Source organism: Camelina sativa, chromosome 9 (assembly GCF_000633955.1).
Source record: "Camelina sativa cultivar DH55 chromosome 9, Cs, whole genome shotgun sequence".
Taxonomy (NCBI): domain Eukaryota; kingdom Viridiplantae; phylum Streptophyta; class Magnoliopsida; order Brassicales; family Brassicaceae; genus Camelina; species Camelina sativa.
The window spans coordinates 28,208,932-28,230,387 of record NC_025693.1 but is presented as its reverse complement, the minus strand read 5'-3'; the positions used below and the strand labels follow the sequence as shown (position 1 = coordinate 28,230,387).

Genomic DNA, 21,456 nt, shown 5'->3' with positions numbered 1-21,456 from the left:
TTAAACTGTCGGAATGATCGTTCCATTAGTCTTTTTATAATAGCACGAGTAACGTCTGTTGACGGTGCTGCCGAGCGACCGTTTAAACCCACACAATCAATATATGTCATGAATCATGAACTGTCGTTATATGTATAGTCATGATACATATCAAATACCACTATTTAAAACGTTTCTTACATAAAGAAAATTACAAATAAACACAAAAGAGTCTTTCGGAGAACACACGTGATTAATTCGAAAATGAACAAGACGTAACACAACATACAACATGTGTTTAATTAACCACTGGGGTGGGCATTCGGGTACCCTTTCGGATTTCGGGTCGGATATTTCGGGTTTTCGGGTTTTCGGGTTTAGAAACATAAGATCCATTCGGATATATTTAGATTTTGGGTCAGGTTCGGGTAAACACCCATCGGGTTTAAGTATTTTCGGGTTTCACCCAAAGTCTCAAATTATATTTCGTTCGGATCGGATTTGTAATTTTTTAATCCAAACCAAAGTAAAAGATCCCTAAATCAATCCAAATTTATTAAAAATGATTATAATCATAAATAAATAAAAAAATCAAAGTTATCAAACCAAATTGAATTCATTAAAAGAAAAGGACAATTCTAAATAACAAAATATCAAATTCACAAGCCGATAATTTTTGACTTCTTACAACATCAAATTCAAAATTAAAACTATATAATCTATCTAAATTAACATATGAAAATTGACATATTTAAAAATGAAAACTAATTTATCTAGTAAGTTGTAATAATGATTATAAAATTATTTGCAAAACTTGTAAATTAACTCAACCTATTGTTAAATATATATAACTTTTGATAGTTTCGGGTATTTGTTCGGGTGTTCGGATATACCCAATCGGGTTCGGGTATCCATTTCATTTATAAAAAGCATCCAATTGGATATTTTTAAAGTTCGGATTCGGGTTCGGATCGGGTATTTTTAATCGGGCTCGGGTTAAATTTTCGAGTTCGGATATTTTGCCCAGCCCTATAAACCATTGTTTAGAGAAACTGCAAGAGATGGGCTTAACGAGCGCTTGCTTGTGGTGACTCTGAATTTTCTTCGACCAAAACTTTCAGCGAACCATCCATGATTGTGTGAAGTGAAGATGTATCCGATCACCAAACCGCAAAATACACCAGGTCCATAAGCTATTGCAGCTGCTTTCCAGTTGAACATTTGTTCCTCTTCGTCTGACAACTCCTCGGATATCTGTTGTGATGTAGGATTCAAGGCATGAGTTTCTCTACAAATTTCTTCAAGACCGTAGAGTATTTGTATAGTTACGATCATAAAGTCCACTAAATTTATATTTTGTAAGAATTGCAGAACAAAACGTATACATTTTCAAGCCAAGATATATCGACTACCACCAGACGTTTTATTACATACATAGGATTTACATACAAACAAACACAAACAAGTCTTATGGAGAACATACACATGAAAATTTCAGTACAAACATGAACAAGACGTTACACAACATTTGCTTCACAAATGCTTAAAGAGATGGGTTTAACGGACACTTGTAAGGATTATGTGAAGTGTAGATATATCCAAACACCAATCCACAGTACAAACCAGGTCCGTATGCTATTGCAGCTGCTACCCAGTTGAACATTTGTTCCTCAGCCTCTGCCAATTCCTCGGGGAGCTGCGACGTAGGATTCAAGGCATGAGTTTCTCTACAAATTTCTTCGAGACCGTAGAGTCTTGGGTTGTGCAAGAATGAAGAACATTTCTGCCAACTTGTTGTTGGATACATCAATCTCATGGAGGTTGACTAACTTTGATAGAGATCTAGGTAATGACCCACTGAAACTGTTGTGGTTCAGATATAACCGTCTAAGGTTGGGAAATTTTGACAAGGATCTCGGGATTGGGCCATCTAATCTGTTACGTGCAAGGTGGAGAAAGTAAAGATTAGAGGATGAGGATGTATTTGCAAACTCTATATGTCCTGTAAATTTGTTATCTGACAAAGAAACATCTTGTAACGAAGGAATGAAGAATAAAGATTTAGGGAAAGGTCCGCTAAATGAGTTTTGAGAAACATCAAAGTACTCCAAGTTGTGGAATAATCCACTCATGTCGTCAAATGGAAACGTGGATTTGAAGTTATTAGAGCTGAGACTAAATTCAGAAAGCTTAGTTAAATTGGCTAGTGAAATAGTAGGAATATTTCCACTTAAGATATTGTTTTCAAATGACATGACTCTTAGTTGGTGTAGATGTCCGATAGAAGCCGGGATTTTACCTACCAAATGATTGTGAGAAAGCTCAAGATGTAAGAGACGAGAAAGGTTTCCTAGTGAAGAAGGAATCTCTCCTTGGAGTTTACAATTCATAAGGTTTAGGTGACGAAGAGATTGGAGTTTAAAAAGGCTACTGTTAGTTTTCAAAGAGCCATTGAGAGATGTGAAACTAAGGTCGAGTGATATCACCTGGCCAGATTTAACGCTGCACGTGACACCCTTCCAAGAACAGCAATCACTGCTCTTATTCCACGGACTTGTTTTAGACTCATCAATAGGAAACTCGTCTCTGAACTCCAAAAGAGCATCCTTCTGATCTTGGCGGCAAAAGTGAAGCGTAGGAGAAGCAAGACTGTGGAAAAGGAGGGAGAAAAAGATGGTAATAAAACCAGAAACCCAAGACCAACTGCTCCGGATCACCACCATATCTTTTTTTTTTAAAAAGGGGTTAGGTATGCTTCATTGGCTCTCTGTTTTAAGAAGAGGAGACTCTTTAGTGGGGATGTAAACTTAGCAAGTCTTGCGTCAACCTTGCGTCAACGGTTGACTTTACACAATATGTCTTCCACACCACATAAATCCCTTCCAAAGTCCAAATATCTCTTAATTAATGTTGACCTCCATGACGGTGGTTCGTTTCTTCTTCATAGATATTTAATTTGTAAGTCTTCTTTTCCACAACTCTTATCGTAGAGAATATGAGATATATATATATATATATATATATATATATTACTTTTTTTTTTGGGTCAACATATATATATATATTACTCTGTATGTATATTTTGGAATAATTGAATAGTAGTATACTGTACTTAATTGTGTACAAAGAATTATAGTGAAAACTGAAAACGTGTAAGATGAGTAGATGTGTAGGATCATAACACAATTTGTCTAAAACACATAATATCAGAATTGATTTCGTGCATTGACGACTAGATTAGTAGGATGAAAGAAAACCTTGCAAGTAACAGAATTAAAGTGAAAACCTTTAGAAAAATGTTAAGTTGTTATCAATTTTTTGGCGTGTGATAATTGTATTGGAACTAGAACCAAATTATTACTAAAACGCGTAAGATGAAAGCAAATTTGTCACTTTTCATGCATGGTATCTAATAATTTTTATGCTAATTGGCCAATAAATTTAGTAAGTTGTTAACGTGTGGAGCTAAACATTCTACTTTCGTTTATTTTTGAGATGTAAAGCATTTAATAATATGTAAAATAAAGATGTACGCGCTTTTACGACTCAACAAGTAATCATCACCCACACTCACAAGTTACACCGTTGATAACAAACTATGAAACTACTCTGTTATAAATACCACAGATGTGTGTTTAGTTTCTCTATATCTCAAAACACAAAATATCATTACACATACAAAGAAAGAAAAAACAAAAATGGAGAAATCAAATTTCGAGTCACTTATTGAAGATCATCAAATGAATATTCTGTCACGGTTGCCTCTGAAGTCCTTGGTGAAATTCCTCCTCGTTTTGGAAATTTATTTCATAATTATAGGAAAATTAAAAAATTTAAAATAAAAGAATTATAATTAATATTTTTGAAAGTATATAAAACCAAAAGTAATCTATTATATCACTAATTCGAATAGGAAAATTATCTATTAAATTACTAATTTCAATAGAAAAATATGTGCAATTAATAAGGAAAATATTTACAATTTAATTGCAATTATTATTTATTATAATCATATAGTAAATAAGCTAATCATCGGGCAGGTTCTTTCATAGGGTGACAAGTGACCACCCACACAAGTCACAACGTTTTTTTTTTTTTTGATGATGACACAAGTCACAACGTTTTCAGTAACAAATTATGAGATTCTCTTATAAATATCACATCTGCAGCGTGTTTAAGTTTTTATATCTCAAAACACATAGGGTCTGAATGGTAACTGCGGTCGGAGTGGACAAATCTATCTGCGGACCAGACCGCTATGTTTTTAAGTATGGACAACAGACCGCTGCGGTTCAAATCTATTTGTAAGGAAAAGCGGTTCGCCGTTGGTCCGCTGTGGTTTTATTTCTGTTTTCTGTAGACCGCACCACTATGGACTATACATGATGAATGGTAAATAAAAAACGGTTTGATCCGCAGATAGATTTTTCCGCCCCAACCGTTATAACCATTCACACCCATAACATAATATCATTAGACAACAAAACAAGAAGCTGTTGGATGAGAGTACGCAACAAAACACATAACATAATATTATTAGACACATAACATAATATAACTGTTTTGGATGAGAGTACGCAACTATGGGAGAGAACCCCCATAAAGATTCTTCACTGGAAAGAAGCTGTTGGAGAGAAGGAATTTTATTTCCAAGGTACCATTGGAAAAAACGAACTTGTTTTTGCACAATACTCTACCAAACGTGGCAGCCCTGACTACTGTGTGTTGTATTACAATACATAGACAAAAAGTTTCAGAGAGTTTGAGATTCAAGGAGTTGTTGGCAATGATAAAACTGTTCAAACCTTCTTGGATCACGTTGATAGCCTTTACCTTATGTGAACAACAAGAATTGGTCCGCTGATTATGATCAGAGACTCGTTGGTTGTTCACTCTCTCAAAGTCTTATTGTTGTTAATTTATTTACGTATGCTAAATAAATAAATAATAATGGCAGAAAATAAGGCCACAAGCTCATATATGACAAAAAGGAGAGTTTACCAAGAACTACTAATAAACTTTTTTTTAAAGTGAAAACCTTTTTAAAAAATAATGAACTTGTTAAATGTATTCGAAGAACCAAACTACTAAAACGTGTAAGATAGATGAAAACAGATGTGTCACTTCACTTTCATATGCCTAAGGAGCTGGCGGCAACTACGAGTTAAAGCGAGATAGGAAACAATTTATAACTTTTTACTCCTTGCGAATTTCTTCAACCGTAATTAATGTATTGCTAATCTTCACTAAGTCAGAATAGTTAGTAACAAAAGATACTCCCTCTGTATCATAATAGATGATGTTTTAGAATTTTTACATAAATCAAGAAAAACATTTATTATTTAACAATAAGTGTATTATTATTTTCTAATAATATATTTTTATAATTATTAACCAATAATATTTCATCAAACTCTTAAATTTTCATTTAATGATTCTTGAACTTTGCAATTTCTTAGCATTAATTGATAAAAGTATATAGAAAATCATCTATTCTGATACAAAATAAAATCCTACAACATCATCTATTCTGATACAGAGGGAGTATATGTTATCATCTTCTGCTAGTTGATCATACAACAATGAACACATGTCCTAATTCCTAAATGAATGTTTCTAATTCGAAATGTAGTGGAGGGCGACTTCTTCACAATTACGATCTCCCATAAGAGTTTTAGTTTCTAATTAGTGACTAACTGCTCTGTAAACAAATCTCAGCATGGTTACGTTTTATTGTAAATTAATCTAGTTGAAGATAATAATAATTAACAAAATATAGTTGATTGTTTAATGACTTAGACATCATAAATTAGGTCACCACGGAACTTTCTATCTACAATATTTCATGTTTTCTCGTCTTTATAAATTAAACACCGTGATTTTCGTCGACAAACATGTTTAAAGGGTATAAATAAACATCTAGAATGGGCCTTTAACTAAGAAACGAAATACTGTAACACAGTTTTTTTTTTTTGGTTAAAGGGTTTTCTTAATACTGTAACACAGTTCCGAAACTAATTCGACGTTTTTTTCTTATAAACTAAATCGACGGTTTTTTCTTATAAACTAAATCGATGTTACATTAACGTTACGTTTCATAAAGACTAATGATTTGATGATTAGGGAAATACTTGAGAGGATGATTGATGATAAATCGCAAAATTTATAAGATTTGTTGAAATTTTTATAAATTTACTGTAAACAATAGTGAAAGTGAGTAAAACCCTATAAAAATGAATAAAAATGTATCTAACCTACAGTATTTTAAACACCACACATTCCTAAAGTTGTAAGAAATAGACTTAATTAATCAAGAAAAAAATTAGGGCTGGCAAGACAATTGATATTTGATAGCAGCACACTAGGAATTACAAAACACAACGTATACATAATTGTTTTTTGCCAAGGGAGATACAACTAAAGATGTTTATTACATAACTACAAAATAGAAAAGTACAAACATATATATACCAGTATTTTTGGTGAATACCCCTGGCAAATTGAGTAGGAACAGGAACAAGACGTTGGAGAACATATGCTTCACAAATACTTAGAGAGTGGGACGACAAGAGAGATGGGCTTAACGAGCACTTGTGGTGACTCTGAGTTTCTTTCGACCAAACTTTTCAGCGAACCATTCATGATTGTGTGAAGTAAAGATGTATCCGATCACCAAACCACAAAATAGACCAGGTCCATAGGCTATTGCAGCAGCCACCCAGTTGAACATGTTTTCCTCTTCCTCTAACAACTCCTTGGATTGCTGAGATGCAAGACTCGGAACACGATTTTCTCCACATATATCTTCGAGACCATAGAGTCTAGCGTTGCCCACAAATGAAGAACATTTCTGCCTTTGAAATTGTGTGCTTCGTGGCACTGGACCTTGGAGAAAGTTATGGGAGAAGTTCATATATGACAAAAAGGAGAGTTTACCAAGATTTTGAGGGATTTGACCTGACAGCTTGTTACATGAGAGGTCTAACGTCTCGAGCTTAGTCAAATTTGCCAAGAACCATGGGATACCGTTTGTGAATGTGTTACCTGACAAGTCGAGAAGATGCAATTCCTTTAAAAAGCCAACGGATTCGGGAATATTGCCAAAAAAATTGTTTTCAGAAAAATCAATGGCTCTGAAATCTTGCCGGATCCGTTCCAAAACTCATCTCTACTCCTTTATTCTGTTAGTTAGAAGGTTAAGATCCTTCGGGATATATGTCAATCTCGAATATACTGTTAGCTTAGATATGATTCTATCTACATTGTATGTTGTATATATACCTGATGTCTATCAATGATAACACTCACGGAGTTTTCCCAAATAACATATTCACCATTTCCATAGAGCGGTAGATAAGAGAAAAATTCTGGTTATCTTCCATGTACACAAAATTTTCATTAACTAATGTAATCATTTCACGCCAACTGGAAAAAAAGTGAGGTGGGAGTGTTCCACTGAAGCCATTGTGTGATATATATATCAATGATTCTTAAACTCTGAAACCCAGTGGACATGTTGCAGTGATACAATGGCCCATAGAAGTTGTTTGATCTGAGGATGAGGACATGTAAAACTGGTAAAGATCCCAACCAAGATGGAAACTCATCCTTGATTCTGTTGCTTTCAACATTCACAAAATGCAAAGTTTTGCAATTGATCAAGGACTTTGGAAACTTCCCCACCAGCTGGTTGCGGCTAACATCCAATGATCCTAAATTTTTTGCATTGGCAAATAAATCTGGAAGAGTTCCACTGAACTTGTTGTTTCGTAGAATTAGCCCCGTAAGATCAAAATACCGTAAACATGAAGGAATCGCTCCGCTGAAGAGATTGTTGGACAAATCTAAATAGTGTAACCCTTTAAGCTTGCATATCCAAAGTGGGAAAGATCCTTGGAATGAATTTGAACTCAGATCCAACACTCGGATCAACGTTTCTTTTGAAGATAGTTTTTCAAAACTGCTGAAAAAAGTCTGAGAAAACATCACTGATGACAGTCTGGATAACCAACCTGGTACCTCACCTTCCAACTTGTTGTTGGAAAGAACTAATTTACCAAGGCTAACTAGCTTTGCCATAGATCTAGGAATTGTCCCACTGATATTGTTGTCAGCAACATCTAACAATAAAAGGTTGAGAAATTTAGATATGGATTTTGGGATTGAACCATCTAATAGGTTACAAGTAAGGAGTAGAAACTCGAGCTTAGATGACGAAGATATATTAGCAAACTCTATAGGTCCTGTGAATTGGTTTCTATCCATATAAACCCATCTTAATGAAGGAACCGAGAACAAAGATTTAGGAAAAGGTCCGACTAAGGAGTTTGCACTAACATCCAATTTCACCAAGCTGTGTAGCCCACTCATATCAGATGTAAGGGATGTGAAGTTATTATTGAAGATGCCAAAATCGGAAAGCTTTGTTAAATTAGCAAATGAAATAGGAATACTACCACTTAAGCGGTTATGATCAAGTGACATGACTCGTAGTTCGCTTAGGTTTCTGATGGAAGCTGGAACTTCGCCTACCAAATGATTACTCCAAAGGTCAAGAGTTAAGAGAAAATATAGGTTTCCTAGGGAAAAAGGAATTTCTCCTATGAGATTGTTAGCCGCAAGGCTAAGATTTCTTAGCTGTTTTAGATTGCCTATTGAAGACGGAATCTCACCGACCAATCTATTAGAAGAAAGCTCAAGATTTAGGAGACCAGAAAGGTTTCCTAGTGAAGAAGGAATCTCTCTTGTAAGATCGTTAGCCATAAGGTTAAGGGATCTTAGCTGGTTTAGATTGCCTATTGAAGATGGAATCTCACCGACCAATGTATTAGAAGAAAGCTCAAGATTTATGAGACGAGAAAGGTTCCCTAGTGAAGGAGGAATCTCTCCTTGGAGATTGCAACCAGAAAGGTCTAGGTTACTAAGAGATTTGAGTCTAAAAAGACTACTATTAGTTTTCAAAGAGTTGTTGAGAAGTGTTCTATGAAGGTCGAGTGATATCACCTGGCCAGATTTATCATCGCACTTGACACCCTCCCAGAAACAACAATCAGTGCTCTTATTCCACGGATTTGGTTTAGACTCCAAGATCGGAAACTCGTCTCTGAATTCCAAAAGAGTATCCCTCTGGTCGTGGCGGCAAAAGTGGAGCGAAGGGAAAGCAAGAGAGTGTATAAGGAGGGAGAAATATATAGTAATAGTACTAGAAACCCAATAGCAATGGCTTCGAGTCATTATATCTATCTTTTGATGAGTTTTTGTTGTAAGTAATGAGTTATTTGTGCTTCATTGGTTCTCGTTAAAAAGAAAAGAAGAAGAAGAAGAAGAACCCCTTTAGTTGGGCTGTGACTTAGCTATAGCTTATAGGAGTCTTGCGTTAAGTCATGAATCGGTTGATTTGTTCAAGTCTTCGTCGAACTGTACCATTTTGTCTCAAAGTTTCCACGTAAAACATGCGCTAACTATAATCCAATCCTCCTAATATATTTCCTAGGTTTAGTGTTTACTTTTAGTACGTTGGTCACAAGTTGGACCATTGCAGAGAATCATGATTTATGTACGAGCATTCCTATTTGGGGAAATAATCATGATTCATGCATGCATTTACTTTGTTTAAGAAAGAAAAACGATGGATATCCACTAGTTGGATTAATGGCTATGATTCATAATACATTTTTTTACTAATTGGTTTCGTCCTACTTTATAACCTTTTGCTGTCAAAACGACACAACAAACAAAAGTCAAGTGTGTTGCGTGGAAAACGTACGAGAAAAAACCAAACTAACTTCATTTTCACAAAGAAAAAAAAAAAAAAAACCAAAATAACTTTTTAATCATACGATTCATCTATACTATTAAAAGGGAAGCATTTTTAATAAGTAACATAGACTAAAAATTATTACATGAAATGCCAAACATATATTAAATGGATTACGGTTAACCAAAAAATCAGAGCCAAACAGGTATTAATTGATATTTTAGTGTAGATGAACTTAAAGAGAACAAATAAAAATTGCAGCCAAACAATATGATTGCACGATATTAAAGTGTATATTTCCTAAAGTTAAACAAATCTTCCCACAAATCTACCCACGTATTTAGCATGTCAACCTTTAATGTAACATATAACAATTCAAATTATATTGTTACGATTAGGAGATTACAATATTATAATATCTTTCCTTTAAAAAATTATTCCTTTAATAAAATATCATCTTTGACAATTTACACATAAATTTCGGATAATTACCATATTCTAAACGATTTCGAAATATTCTTATATATAAAATTTTAGCAACTTACCAATTATAATTATAGACGATATGATTAAATCTTAAATACTAGAAAATAATTTTTTAAACATGCCCTACAACTATAAATACAGTAGACGTAATGAAGGTGTAACTCATCTCGAATACTGCAAACCATCTAAAATTACAAATTTTTCCAAAAAAAAAACAAAAAAAATGGCTGCAAACAATGATTTGGAATATACAAGTGAAGATTGTACCCAGTTTGAGGCAATATACAACTTTCTTAGAAGAAACCTTGAAGATGATACTCGATGATGATGATGTGAGAATACATCATTTATGTGTAAGAAAACTAAGTTAAAAAAAACAGCATAATAGATGAAACAAATTTTATTTTAAATGTTTTTTGTTTTAATCTTCTATATGTCTGTTCACAACTTCTTAATTTTAGGATGGAGTGAAGAAAAAAATGTCAAAGAATTAGAGAGATTTGTGATCTCAATTCTGCACGTACGTGCGGGTCCGAATCTAGAAGACTTACAACAACCATTAGCTTTGCCAAACGTAATTGTACTATGTATGAAAGACTAAGAAAAACTTTATGTTAAAATTGATCCGAAAATTTATCCCCGGAAGCTATTTTACAACTATGCGTACTATTTTTTTTATTTTACAACTATGCATAATATTTGTAATACAATATTTTTACAAAAAAACTCTCAACAAACCCTTCAAAACAAATTTGTAATTAACAACAACATAACAAATTCTTTTAGAAATAAAAAAAAAACTTATAAAAATATCCCCGCACGTATGTGCGGGTCCGTATCTAGTATTATTTAACTTCAAAACCCCTGTCTCATTAAATTATGTGTATTATTTGACTTGACAATTAATGTGTGACATGGATGAAATTGTCAAGTGTAGAAACTTCATTCGATCACATTATGAATATTAATGCTGGCATGGTTAATCATGCAATTTTACTTTTTATTTTCACTTATAACATTGTGGTTACATGTTGAAACCAAATGATACCATGTTACGATAATACGATCTTAGAGAGACGAAGAGATTTGGGGAAAGCTTGTTATTAAAAATGTTACTATTACTTCTTCTTAAGAGAGTAAATGTTACTATTACTTCTTCTTAAGAGAGTAAAGTTATACAATTACCCTTATACACTATACAAGTATGTAACCAAGACTAATTAAACCAAAACTTAATCTCCAATAGTTCTTGCAGAGAATCATGTTTTATGTCTCATCGTATTCTTCTTCAAGAGCCACAATTCATATAGTAATATAACTTTTCAGAGCTCATGGAGAGTTCTGGATCAGATTATTATTATTTAACACACAAACAAACTGTTTCTTGCAACAGACACGGATTTCCTCATCAACGAGCTATCGGACAAGATACTCTATGAACTAAGACATCGCGTGGTACGCACTTACGTTGGTTTCCAAATTGATACTCTATGAACTGTGAAGACCCATTATGGCCCATATATAAGCTCTTTTGGTAATTAAAATTTGAGATTATTGGCATTTTAGTACATTTTCCAAACTTAATCAATTAGAAATGTAGTACATGCACTATTCATAATTGGACAAACATCTAAAGACTCATACATTTCCTATATATTTTCATTTCTTTAGAAGGAAAAAAAATGATGAATTAAATGGTCAACAATTGTTTTGTAAATAACTCAACTCATTTAACCTATCAATCTGGTTGCAAAAACTAAATTCCGATTAACATTCATGAAACTGCATACGCAAAACTTTGTATTATTAGTAGATTGTAGAGTATGCGTCAATGCGTGTCAGAAAAATATATATATAGCAGAGCATAATCGTGGTTCGTGGAAGCAATTGACTGTTTGTCCTTCTCAACCAGATATGTGAAAGCCATTTAGAAGAACCAACATCGATCAAAGAATACAAAATCAAAGAGTACAAGGATATATAAAATAAAGCCTTATTTGTAATTGAGTTACTTCTGATCGTAAACTCGTTTAATAATACTAGTTTACAGCACAATAGTGAGAATTCCAAAACACAAGTATACATTTTAAAACCAAGATGTATTAAATACCACCAACTACAGTCTACAGTACGTTTATTACAAAACCATAAAATTAAAAATTACAACACAAACGAGGAGACACCTGGAAACAAGACGTAACACAATGCTTAGTTTAGCGCGCGAGACTTAAAGAGATGAGGTTTAACGAACACGTGTGATGACATAAGTTTTTTTTCCTCGACCAAACTTTTCTGTGAACCACTCATGATAGTGTGACGTGAAGATATGTCCGATCACCAATCCACAAAACACACCAGGTCCATAGGCTATTGCAGCTGCTACCCAGTTGAACGTTTTTTCCTCCTTCTCTGACAACTCCTTGGGTTGCTGTTGTGATTTAGGATTTGGGACAAGGCCTTCTCCACAAATTTCTTCAAGACCGTAGAGTTTTGGGTTGTCCAAGAACGAGGAACATTTCTGCCTTTGAAACTGTGTGCCTCGTGGCACTGGACCTTGAAGAAAGTTATGAGAGAAGTTCATGTATGACAGAAAAGAGAGTTTACTAAGATCTTGAGGGATTTGACCTGACAACTTGTTACGTGATACGTCCAATGCCTCGAGACTAGTCAAATTTGCCAAGGTTCGTGGGATATCACTTGTGAATGCGTTTCCTGACAAGTTGAGAAGACGCAACTCTTTCAAAACGCTGACAGATTGAGGGATTTTACCATAAATTTTATTTCCAGAAAAATCAATGGCTCTGAAGTCTTGTCGGATCCGCTCAAAGCTCGTTTCTACTCCTTTATTCACTATTTCCACCGACTGGTAGATTAGAGAATAAGCCGGAAGACTTGCCATGTACTGCCCATTTCCTTCGGTAAGTGTGGTCATTTCACGCCAGTTGGAAAAATAGTAAGGTGGGAGAGTCCCAGCCAAGTCATTATGAGATACATCGATGACCCTTAAACTCTGAAACCCAATGGACATGTGGTCGTGATACAACGGCCCATAGAACCTGTTTGACCTGAAGATGAGAACATTTAGTGATGGTAGAGATCCCAACCATGATGGAAACTTATCCTTGAGTTTGTTGCTTTCCACATTCACAAACTGTAGAGCTTTGCAATTGATTAAAGACTTTAGAAAATTTCCCTCCAGCTGGTTTTGACTAACGTCTAATGATTGTAACTTGGTAGCATTGGCAAATACATCTGGAAGAGTCCCACTGAAGTTGTTGTTCCGTAGACTTAGCTCGGTAAGAGAAACAGTGAGATTCCTTAAACATGGAGGAACCGAGCCGCTGAAGAGATTGTTGGACAAATCTAAGAGACGTAACCATTTAAGCTTGCATATCCAAAGAGGGAACGGTCCACGAAACGAGTTCCAACTCAAATAAAACCCTTTGATTGATGTTTCTTGTGAAGAGTCTTCCAAACTGTTGAAAGAATTGTGAGAAAGCGTCACTGCCGTTAGTTTCCATACCCAACTTGGTACTTCACCTTCCAACTTGTTGTTGGAAAGACGAAAAAAATCGAGGTTGACTAACTTTGACAGAGACTTAGGGATTGGCCCAGTGAAATTGTTGTTGCTTAGATGTAACAGTGCGAGGTTGAGAAACTTAGATATAGATTCAGGGATTGGACCATCGAATTGGTTACTATCAAGGTTTAGAGCCCAAAGCTTAGATGGTGAAGATATATTCACAAACTCTATAGGTCCCGTGAATTGGTTGTCTTTTAAAATAACTGATCGTAACAAAGGAATCGAGAACAAAGATTTAGGAAAAGGCCCGTGAAAGGAATTTGAACCAACATCAAAGTACCTCAAATTGTGGAATTCACTCATGTCCGATGGAAGCGTGGATGAGAAGTTATTATAAGCTAGGTTTAAATAGGAAAGCTTTGTTAAATTGGCAAAGGAAATAGGAATTTTGCCACTTAAACTGTTTAAGTCAAGTGACATGACTCTTAACTCGTTCAGGTTTCCGATGGAAGTTGGAACTTCACCTACCAAACCATTATTTGAAAGTTCAAGACTTATGAGAAAAGAAAGGTTTCCTAAAGAAGAAGGAATCTCCCCTACGAGATTGTTATACGCAAGACTAAGGTTTCTTAGATTGTTTAGATTGTCTATTGAAGCTGGAATCTTACCAACCAATTTATTCCAAAAAAGGTCAACTAGTGTGAGACGAGAAAGATTACCTAGTGAAGGAGGAACCTCTCCTTGTAAAAAGCAGTTACTAAGGTTGAGGTGACGAAGATATTGGAGTCTAAAGAGGCTACTATTGGTTTTCAAAGAGCTGTTGAGAGAGGTGTAAAGGTCGAGTGATATCACCTGGCCTGATTTATCATCGCAACTGACACCTTCCCAGAAACAGCAATCACTGCTCTTATTCCATAAACTTCTCCATGTATTATTAATTGTCGGAAACTCGTCTCTGAACTCCAAAAGAGCATCTCTCTGGTCGTGGCGGCAGAAGTGAACTGTAGGAGAAGCAAGAGTGTGGATTAAGAGGAAGAAATAGATGGTAATAGCACTATAAAAGCAATAACGATGGCTTAGAATCATCATATCTCTTTTTTTTTTTTTCTTTGAGTCTATGTTGTTGTAAGTAATGAATGGGTGATGTACTGATGTATGCATCATTGGCTCTCTTTAAGAAGAAGAGACTCTTTAAGTTGATTTCAGTTGATTTCGTCAAAAGCTTCAACTCTGCTTTATCATCAATAATGACTTGTGTCACACGTGTCTAGAAGTTTTCCACGTAAACCACTGACTCAGTCAATGCTCTCCAATACATTATTTCGCAAGTCTTGAAGCTTAGCCAATTTCTATTTAACGAAAATTTATCATCGTTCTTCACAAATTAGATGGCTAGATAATGTCCATCTGAATAACTGATTTGACAAATCAAAAGACTTAGAAATTAACTAAACCCTCTAGCATGGCCGGTCTATAGGGCAATCAACTCAAGCAAAGGATTAAGGCATCAAAAAAATTAGGGCATTTTTTTGTAAAATTATTATAGAGTTTTTATATATATCTAAAGATTTTTACAAAAATGTGGACTTTAATATAAGTACAACTCATAGTTTTTGAGGTTAATTGTTAGTTTTAGTTTTGATTTTTTCCATTTTGAGGTTAATAGTTTGCTTTGTTAAACTATTAGATAAATTTTTTCATCAAAACTAATGTTTTGATTTTGGTTTGTGTTAATAAATTTTCAAAACACTAAACATAAAGTCTTATATACCATTAGTTATAATTTTTTGGTAATATATAAAAGGGCATGTTTTTTAGTTCGGCATAGGGCACTAATAAATGTCGGACCGGCACTGCTCTAGTTACCCAAAAGTTAATTTATAAAGGAACAACCCCGGCAACATACACTGATTTTGGCATCAACAAGCTATCGGATTAGGTTAGATAATCGTCGTTGTATCTCAGAAACTAGACTTTGTGGCTTGTGTGGTTGGTTTTCAAATTAATTGATTGTGAAGGCCAATTAATACGAATGGCCTACATATATGTGATGCGCTCATGCATCTATATAATGCACCTACATTTATTTTTGGTTCGTTTGAAAGAAAGAGTCAAATGAATAATATCTTAATCATTATTATGAACTCATTTAATCTTCGATGGATAAAGTATGAATATTCTCATTATTGTAATTCTATCAATTAGTCAAATATTTTTCCAAATACAGAAAATACTGTACGTGCGGACGGAGTATACTTCTTTCTCTTTATCTTTTATTTCAAAAAATTTGAATGTACGTGTGGACGCTTTAGCTCGTAAGGCGCGTATAAATCCGTACAATGTTTTGTATATAAACAACTTTTCACCTTATTGGCTTTTATGAGCTAATCTTTTGTTGTCAAAAAAAAAAAAAAAATACTGTAATTTTATTATTTGAGCATAGTCGCGGAAGCAAATATCCTCCTTAACCAAATGTGAAAGCCAGTCAGAAGGCAACAAACATGAAAGAATAAAAAGAATTTTGCGAACAAAGTAGAAAAAGAAACACATTTTTGCTTTTTTGGCATAAAGATAAAAATATCATTTGCCAAAACCAATGAAAATTCTTTTCAGTAGTATATATAATAGTATCAGACTATCAGTGGGTCACATAAGTAAAAGACTAAGCATATGTAAGAAAAAAAAAAATGTTGCTTAGTTTAGAAATCTCTACTTCTATTATTCTCATGCAAATCAATACTATTAATCTTTACGATTACTATTTACTAGTAGTGACATCGAATGATTACAATTACTAATAAGTAATTCCTATCGCTTTGATCACGCGTCTGCTTAAACCGTGGTATGTGTATTATATACCCATGATAATAATCATTCTGTTAACCCAAAAAAAAAAGAAATCATTCTGTTAACTCAATGTACTATCTGTCAGAAGATCAATGGCATCGAGCAGACACGTTGTCCCCTTTTTTATTCGCTTTTGTTATTATTACACGAACTAGAAAAAAAAGAATGTCCCAGAAATAAAGCAAACAAAGAGAGATCCGTTCCGTGGAATAATATTACTAGTAGAAGAGTAGTAGTATTATAATAAAAACATGCATAAAAAGAGGGACAAACATATAAGAAAGTGGATTAAGGCATCAATTTCGTCTCCATTACACACTAACCTAAACATACGTTTTTTTGATTAAGTCCCAAGACTCGGCGCCGTTATCTTGGCGCCATTCACGCTTCCCCTCTTATCTTTTTGTCTCTTCTTTTTAATTTCACAATCCCTTAAAGTTAAACCCTAACCTAATTTAACTACAAACTACCTAACTAGACTATACCCCATACCATGAACACATTACTATATCCAATTTTAACTCGAAACTACTCATTTTAAAAAAAAATTATGCAGTAATTGCTAGTATATACTAGTAAGTACTAACTACTAAGTAGTAACTAGCAAATCCAAAAATAACAAACCTTTAATAATGATATTGCTCTATTTGAACTAAAAGAATGCACATTTGAAAATAAGATTTTCTTAACTTGTTAACTCTCACAACAAGAGTTGATTCCAACAAGATCAGGCAAACCTTTTTTTTTTTTTTTGGGTGCAAATGTAAAATATCAAGCAATTTATGAATGCTTTTATACCATAAATCATTAAATCTCCTCACCTTTTATAGTACTAGAAACTAGAAAGTCCCGCTTTTACTGTTTTGCATTTGGTCTTTTTGACCATAACTGTATATTTTCAAGAAGACGCAAAGTCGTTATGTGCGTTTATATTTTGTTCATTCAAGCAGGCAAATACTACTTCTTCGGAAATAGGAGAAACTGTTACGACTTTCTTGCTTCCCAATGCCCCCACCAATGCCAAATCCTAGTTTATTCCATTTTTCAACACTTAAAAAGACAAATATTTACAAAGAAAAAATAAACAGGAATTTGAATAGATAAAGAAGACTAAAGTTTAACAATAGACAGAAAAGAGAAAAATAGGATTTGGTTAAGGGACTAAGGTAAGGACTATGCATAAAATAGTTAAAAAAGAGGATTTAGATTGGAGAAATTAAGGTACTTTTGTTTAGGAGCACGTTGATTACCCATAAAGCCATATTTATCGCTTCCATCAGCGCCGGATCATTCTCTCTCCTATCTCTCTTATCTCTGCATCTCCCTTTCTCTATATATATATGTGGACCTGCACGTAATAGATTCGTACCTCAAAAGCAATTTACTTCTCTGTCTTTGGAAAATGACTTCTCCATTCTTCTTTGTTTTCCTTTTCTCGTCTCTTCTCACAGGCAATGTTGATGCCAACCCAAACTACAGAGAAGCTCTCTCCAAGTCATTGCTTTTCTTCCAAGGTCAGCGTTCCGGTCGCCTTCCTAGAGGCCAACAACTCTCATGGAGGGCTAGCTCTGGCCTTTCTGATGGCTCCTCCGCTCATGTACATACCCTAAACAATTTAACCTGTTATATAAACAATATCTTTCTCAGTGACATTGATAACTAATTAAGCAGGTAAATTTTTATATGAACTGCAGGTGGACTTAACCGGCGGGTACTATGACGCAGGAGATAACGTTAAGTTCAATTTCCCAATGGCGTTTACCACCACGATGCTCTCATGGAGCGCACTTGAGTACGGCAAGCGGATGGGTCCTGAGCTGCAAAACGCACGTGTGAACATCCGTTGGGCCACAGATTACCTGCTGAAATGTGCTAGAGCCACTCCAGGAAAGCTTTATGTTGGGGTAGGAGATCCTAATGTTGATCACAAATGCTGGGAACGACCTGAGGACATGGACACACCACGTACAGTTTACTCTGTATCCCCTTCTAACCCCGGTTCTGATGTTGCAGCTGAAACAGCAGCAGCTCTAGCTGCAGCTTCTATGGTTTTCAGAAAAGTTGATTCTACGTATTCGCGTTTGCTGCTGGCAACAGCTAAAGATGTGATGCAATTTGCCATTCAATACAGGGGAGCTTACAGTGATTCCCTTTCTTCATCCGTCTGTCCTTTCTACTGTTCCTACTCTGGTTACAAGGTCTGCTTTCATATGTTTCATCTCTCAACTAAACCACTCTTTACGACAACATCGGATCCTCATTTTGAAATGTGATTTTCTGATAACAGGACGAGCTGATGTGGGGTGCTTCCTGGCTGCTGAGAGCAACCAATAACCCATATTACGCAAACTTCATCAAATCTTTAGGAGGTGGAGATCAACCTGACATCTTCAGCTGGGACAATAAATATGCTGGCGCCTATGTTCTTCTGTCACGGGTTTGTCTCGTTTCTTATAAAAACCCATGCTTTAGCATCAGACTATCTGACTCACTAATTCAAAATCATTACTTTTGGCAGAGAGCATTACTTAACAAAGACATCAACTTCGAACCATACAAGCAAGCAGCTGAGAATTTCATGTGCCAAATCCTTCCAGATTCTCCTTCCTCATCAACCCAATACACTCAAGGTAATGATCTAATTCTCCATATCAAATACCTAATAACAACACAAACCTCTTCATGTTATACTAATGATAAAACCTTTACTACTTACAGGGGGATTAATGTACAAGTTACCTCAAAGCAATCTGCAATACGTAACCTCCATAACATTCTTGCTCACGACTTACGCCAAATACATGAAAGCCACAAAACACACATTCAACTGCGGAAACTCTGTTATCGTCCCCAATGCCTTGATAAGCCTATCGAAGCGACAAGTTGATTACATAATCGGAGATAACCCAATCAGAATGTCGTACATGGTTGGGTTCGGATCCAATTTCCCCAAAAGAATCCACCACAGAGCATCTTCGCTTCCTTCCCACTCACTACATTCCAAATCCCTAGGCTGCAACGGCGGATTTCAATCATTCTACACTCAAAACCCTAACCCTAACATTCTGACAGGAGCAATCGTCGGAGGTCCAAATCAAAACGATGGGTATCCAGATCAGAGAGACGATTATAGCCACTCGGAACCGGCGACTTACATTAACGCCGCCTTCGTCGGACCTTTGGCTTACTTCGCCTCCGGTCGAGCGGGTTGAAATTGAATCCGCCACCGCCGTGCTTTACTCCGATGTGTGTGTAGTGTTCGTTTTGCTTGTTTCCTGTTTTAGTTAAAGATCCGTTGGCCCAAGCCTAACGTGAAAAAATCAGTTAAGTGTTGTAAAACTCTTAATGGGCTAAGACCCAATATTAATGGACCCGGCCAAAAATATTCTCGTGGTCTTTATATAGTTGATGTTTTTATAACATTAGCATGAAGAAGGTTTACATGATTAACGATATCATCTATATACTAGAATTTGAACCCGCGCATACGCGGAATTTTAATTTTAAATATTTTTATCAATATAAATTCTTGAGCTCAAATATATTTATTGAAACTTTTGAGTATAAATCTATATAAACATTAAACTTACTTTACTAAGTAACATACAATATATATATTGTTGAAGATAATGTTTATTTGTTATATTATTTGCGAGGGATTTTAGTTTAAATTTTTTAGGAATAAGAATTATTGAATATAAATATAATTAATCATTTGAAGTTTAAAAGATAAATCCAAATAAAAGATAAACTTATTTTACTAATCTATATATAATATATATATTTTCTATTGTCGCAATAATGTTTTTTTAGTAAATCAATAATATATCATGTAGTAACAAAAAATAACTTAAGAATTTCCTTCGAAGAGTACATTCCATATTCATATCCAATGAAAACATCATTTTAAAATTTCTAACACCGAATATCGATCGTTGACCTAATTATAGAGATCATTTAAACATATCGATATCCCACATTAAATGCAAATATACAAAGATTCATGAACATTTTTAGTGTTATGTCGCTACAACGGAGTTGTCCAAGTGCATCACCTGCCATAATAGAATTTCTGACCAAGTCATGAATGCTTAAATAGTGAAATGATTAAACCGACATCCGTTCACTAATCCAAGACTAAAACTCTCATATGTTATTTTTAGATGTTAATTTTGTGATGCAGCCTCAGCTTCGTCTTCTAAAGAAAACATGGTGTACTTTAATAATATGTTGATTTTGGCAATATTTTTGGTTAAAAGTATTTGATCTAAATTGATAAAATCTCAAACATGTTATATATATATATATATATATATTTATCATGTTATAGAATTGTAGCTCCGGTTGATAATATGCATTCTGAGATATGCTATACATGTCACTTTTTTGTAACGACTTATATATCATTTTTTCTATATTTTGTGATCAGTGATTTTGTGTTTTTTTAGATGGATTATTTTTTCAAGATTCTTTTTCATAGTTTTTCCCCAGAAAAAATTGTGACCCTTACAATATCTTCGTTTTAGATCAAAACTTTTAAGTTGAGTTGAGTAATTAATCTTTTATTTTTCTATAATTGAAATTGTTTCTTAGAAACTAATGTTTCACTTCAATTTTATTTTTATGTTTAGAATTTTATAAATACAATTACATAAACATTTTTTTTACTCCACCATGCATTTAAATCTTACTTATATTCTAAATTTGGAATATAATCATTTTTGGTTAAACTTTGAATAATAATATTATTACTAAAATAATAATATTATTACTAAAATAAATCAATAGTATTATTTTTACTATTTATAAATGTCATTTATTTAAAACATTTGGGTTTAATATGGGCTTTTAAAGTTTTAAGAAC

At 34.3% G+C, this 21,456-nt stretch overlaps 4 protein-coding genes and 1 long non-coding RNA gene across 7 annotated transcripts; 1 reads left to right on the top strand and 4 right to left on the bottom strand.

The window, feature by feature from the left end:
- Window positions 1,318-2,779, bottom strand: LOC104712714 (receptor-like protein 12). Of its 2 annotated transcripts, none has more exons than XR_755548.2 (2): window positions 2,466-2,779; window positions 1,318-1,914 (listed from the first exon to the last, which is right to left on the bottom strand). XR_755548.2 is itself a non-coding variant. In XM_010429672.2 (2 exons), exons 1-2 carry the CDS (start codon window positions 2,700-2,702, stop codon window positions 1,523-1,525), a joined length of 390 nt encoding a protein of 129 aa, XP_010427974.1. In that variant the 5' UTR covers window positions 2,703-2,779; the 3' UTR covers window positions 1,318-1,522. The 2 variants fall into 2 exon arrangements, 1 of the variants encoding a protein (XP_010427974.1); XM_010429672.2 differs by having other exon boundaries at window positions 1,318-1,675.
- Window positions 6,560-9,213, bottom strand: LOC104715805 (receptor-like protein 12). The gene is made up of 2 exons (XM_010433179.1): window positions 7,992-9,213; window positions 6,560-7,023 (listed from the first exon to the last, which is right to left on the bottom strand). The coding sequence occupies exons 1-2, from the start codon at window positions 9,211-9,213 to the stop codon at window positions 6,560-6,562; spliced, it is 1,686 nt and encodes a 561-aa protein (XP_010431481.1).
- LOC104712712 (receptor-like protein 12) lies at window positions 12,226-14,896 on the bottom strand. The gene has a single exon (XM_010429670.1). The coding sequence runs from the start codon at window positions 14,832-14,834 to the stop codon at window positions 12,465-12,467; it is 2,370 nt and encodes a 789-aa protein (XP_010427972.1). The 5' UTR covers window positions 14,835-14,896; the 3' UTR covers window positions 12,226-12,464.
- Window positions 17,611-19,618, bottom strand: LOC104712710. Its single transcript, XR_755546.2, has 3 exons — window positions 19,332-19,618; window positions 18,298-19,251; window positions 17,611-18,212 (listed from the first exon to the last, which is right to left on the bottom strand). It is a non-coding gene; the product is annotated as an uncharacterized LOC104712710 (long non-coding RNA).
- LOC104712711 (endoglucanase 9-like) lies at window positions 17,977-19,990 on the top strand. 2 transcript variants are annotated; one of them, XM_010429669.1, is made up of 5 exons: window positions 17,977-18,189; window positions 18,287-18,790; window positions 18,880-19,029; window positions 19,111-19,222; window positions 19,311-19,990. In XM_010429669.1, the coding sequence occupies exons 1-5, from the start codon at window positions 17,995-17,997 to the stop codon at window positions 19,802-19,804; spliced, it is 1,455 nt and encodes a 484-aa protein (XP_010427971.1). In that variant the 5' UTR covers window positions 17,977-17,994; the 3' UTR covers window positions 19,805-19,990. The 2 variants fall into 2 exon arrangements, with proteins under 2 accessions (XP_010427971.1, XP_010427970.1); XM_010429668.1 differs by having other exon boundaries at window positions 18,880-19,222.

Bases quoted from the DNA above. Each gene is read 5' to 3' on its own strand.
- LOC104712711 (XM_010429668.1), top strand. From the start codon at position 17,995: ATGACTTCTCCATTCTTCTTTGTTTTCCTTTTCTCGTCTCTTCTCACA. The intron at 18,190-18,286 runs GTACATACCCTA...TATGAACTGCAG, and splicing joins CTGATGGCTCCTCCGCTCAT to GTGGACTTAACCGGCGGGTA. The intron at 18,791-18,879 runs GTCTGCTTTCAT...TTCTGATAACAG, and splicing joins GTTCCTACTCTGGTTACAAG to GACGAGCTGATGTGGGGTGC.
- LOC104715805 (XM_010433179.1), bottom strand. From the start codon at position 9,213: ATGACTCGAAGCCATTGCTATTGGGTTTCTAGTACTATTACTATATAT. The intron at 7,024-7,991 runs GTTGGTTATCCA...TCGACTTGTCAG, and splicing joins GTTGGAAGGTGAGGTACCAG to GTAACACATTCACAAACGGT.
- LOC104712714 (XM_010429672.2), bottom strand. From the start codon at position 2,702: ATGGTGGTGATCCGGAGCAGTTGGTCTTGGGTTTCTGGTTTTATTACC. The intron at 1,676-2,465 runs GTGATATCACTC...CCTACGTCGCAG, and splicing joins GCAGCGTTAAATCTGGCCAG to CTCCCCGAGGAATTGGCAGA.
- LOC104712712 (XM_010429670.1), bottom strand. From the start codon at position 14,834: ATGATGATTCTAAGCCATCGTTATTGCTTTTATAGTGCTATTACCATC.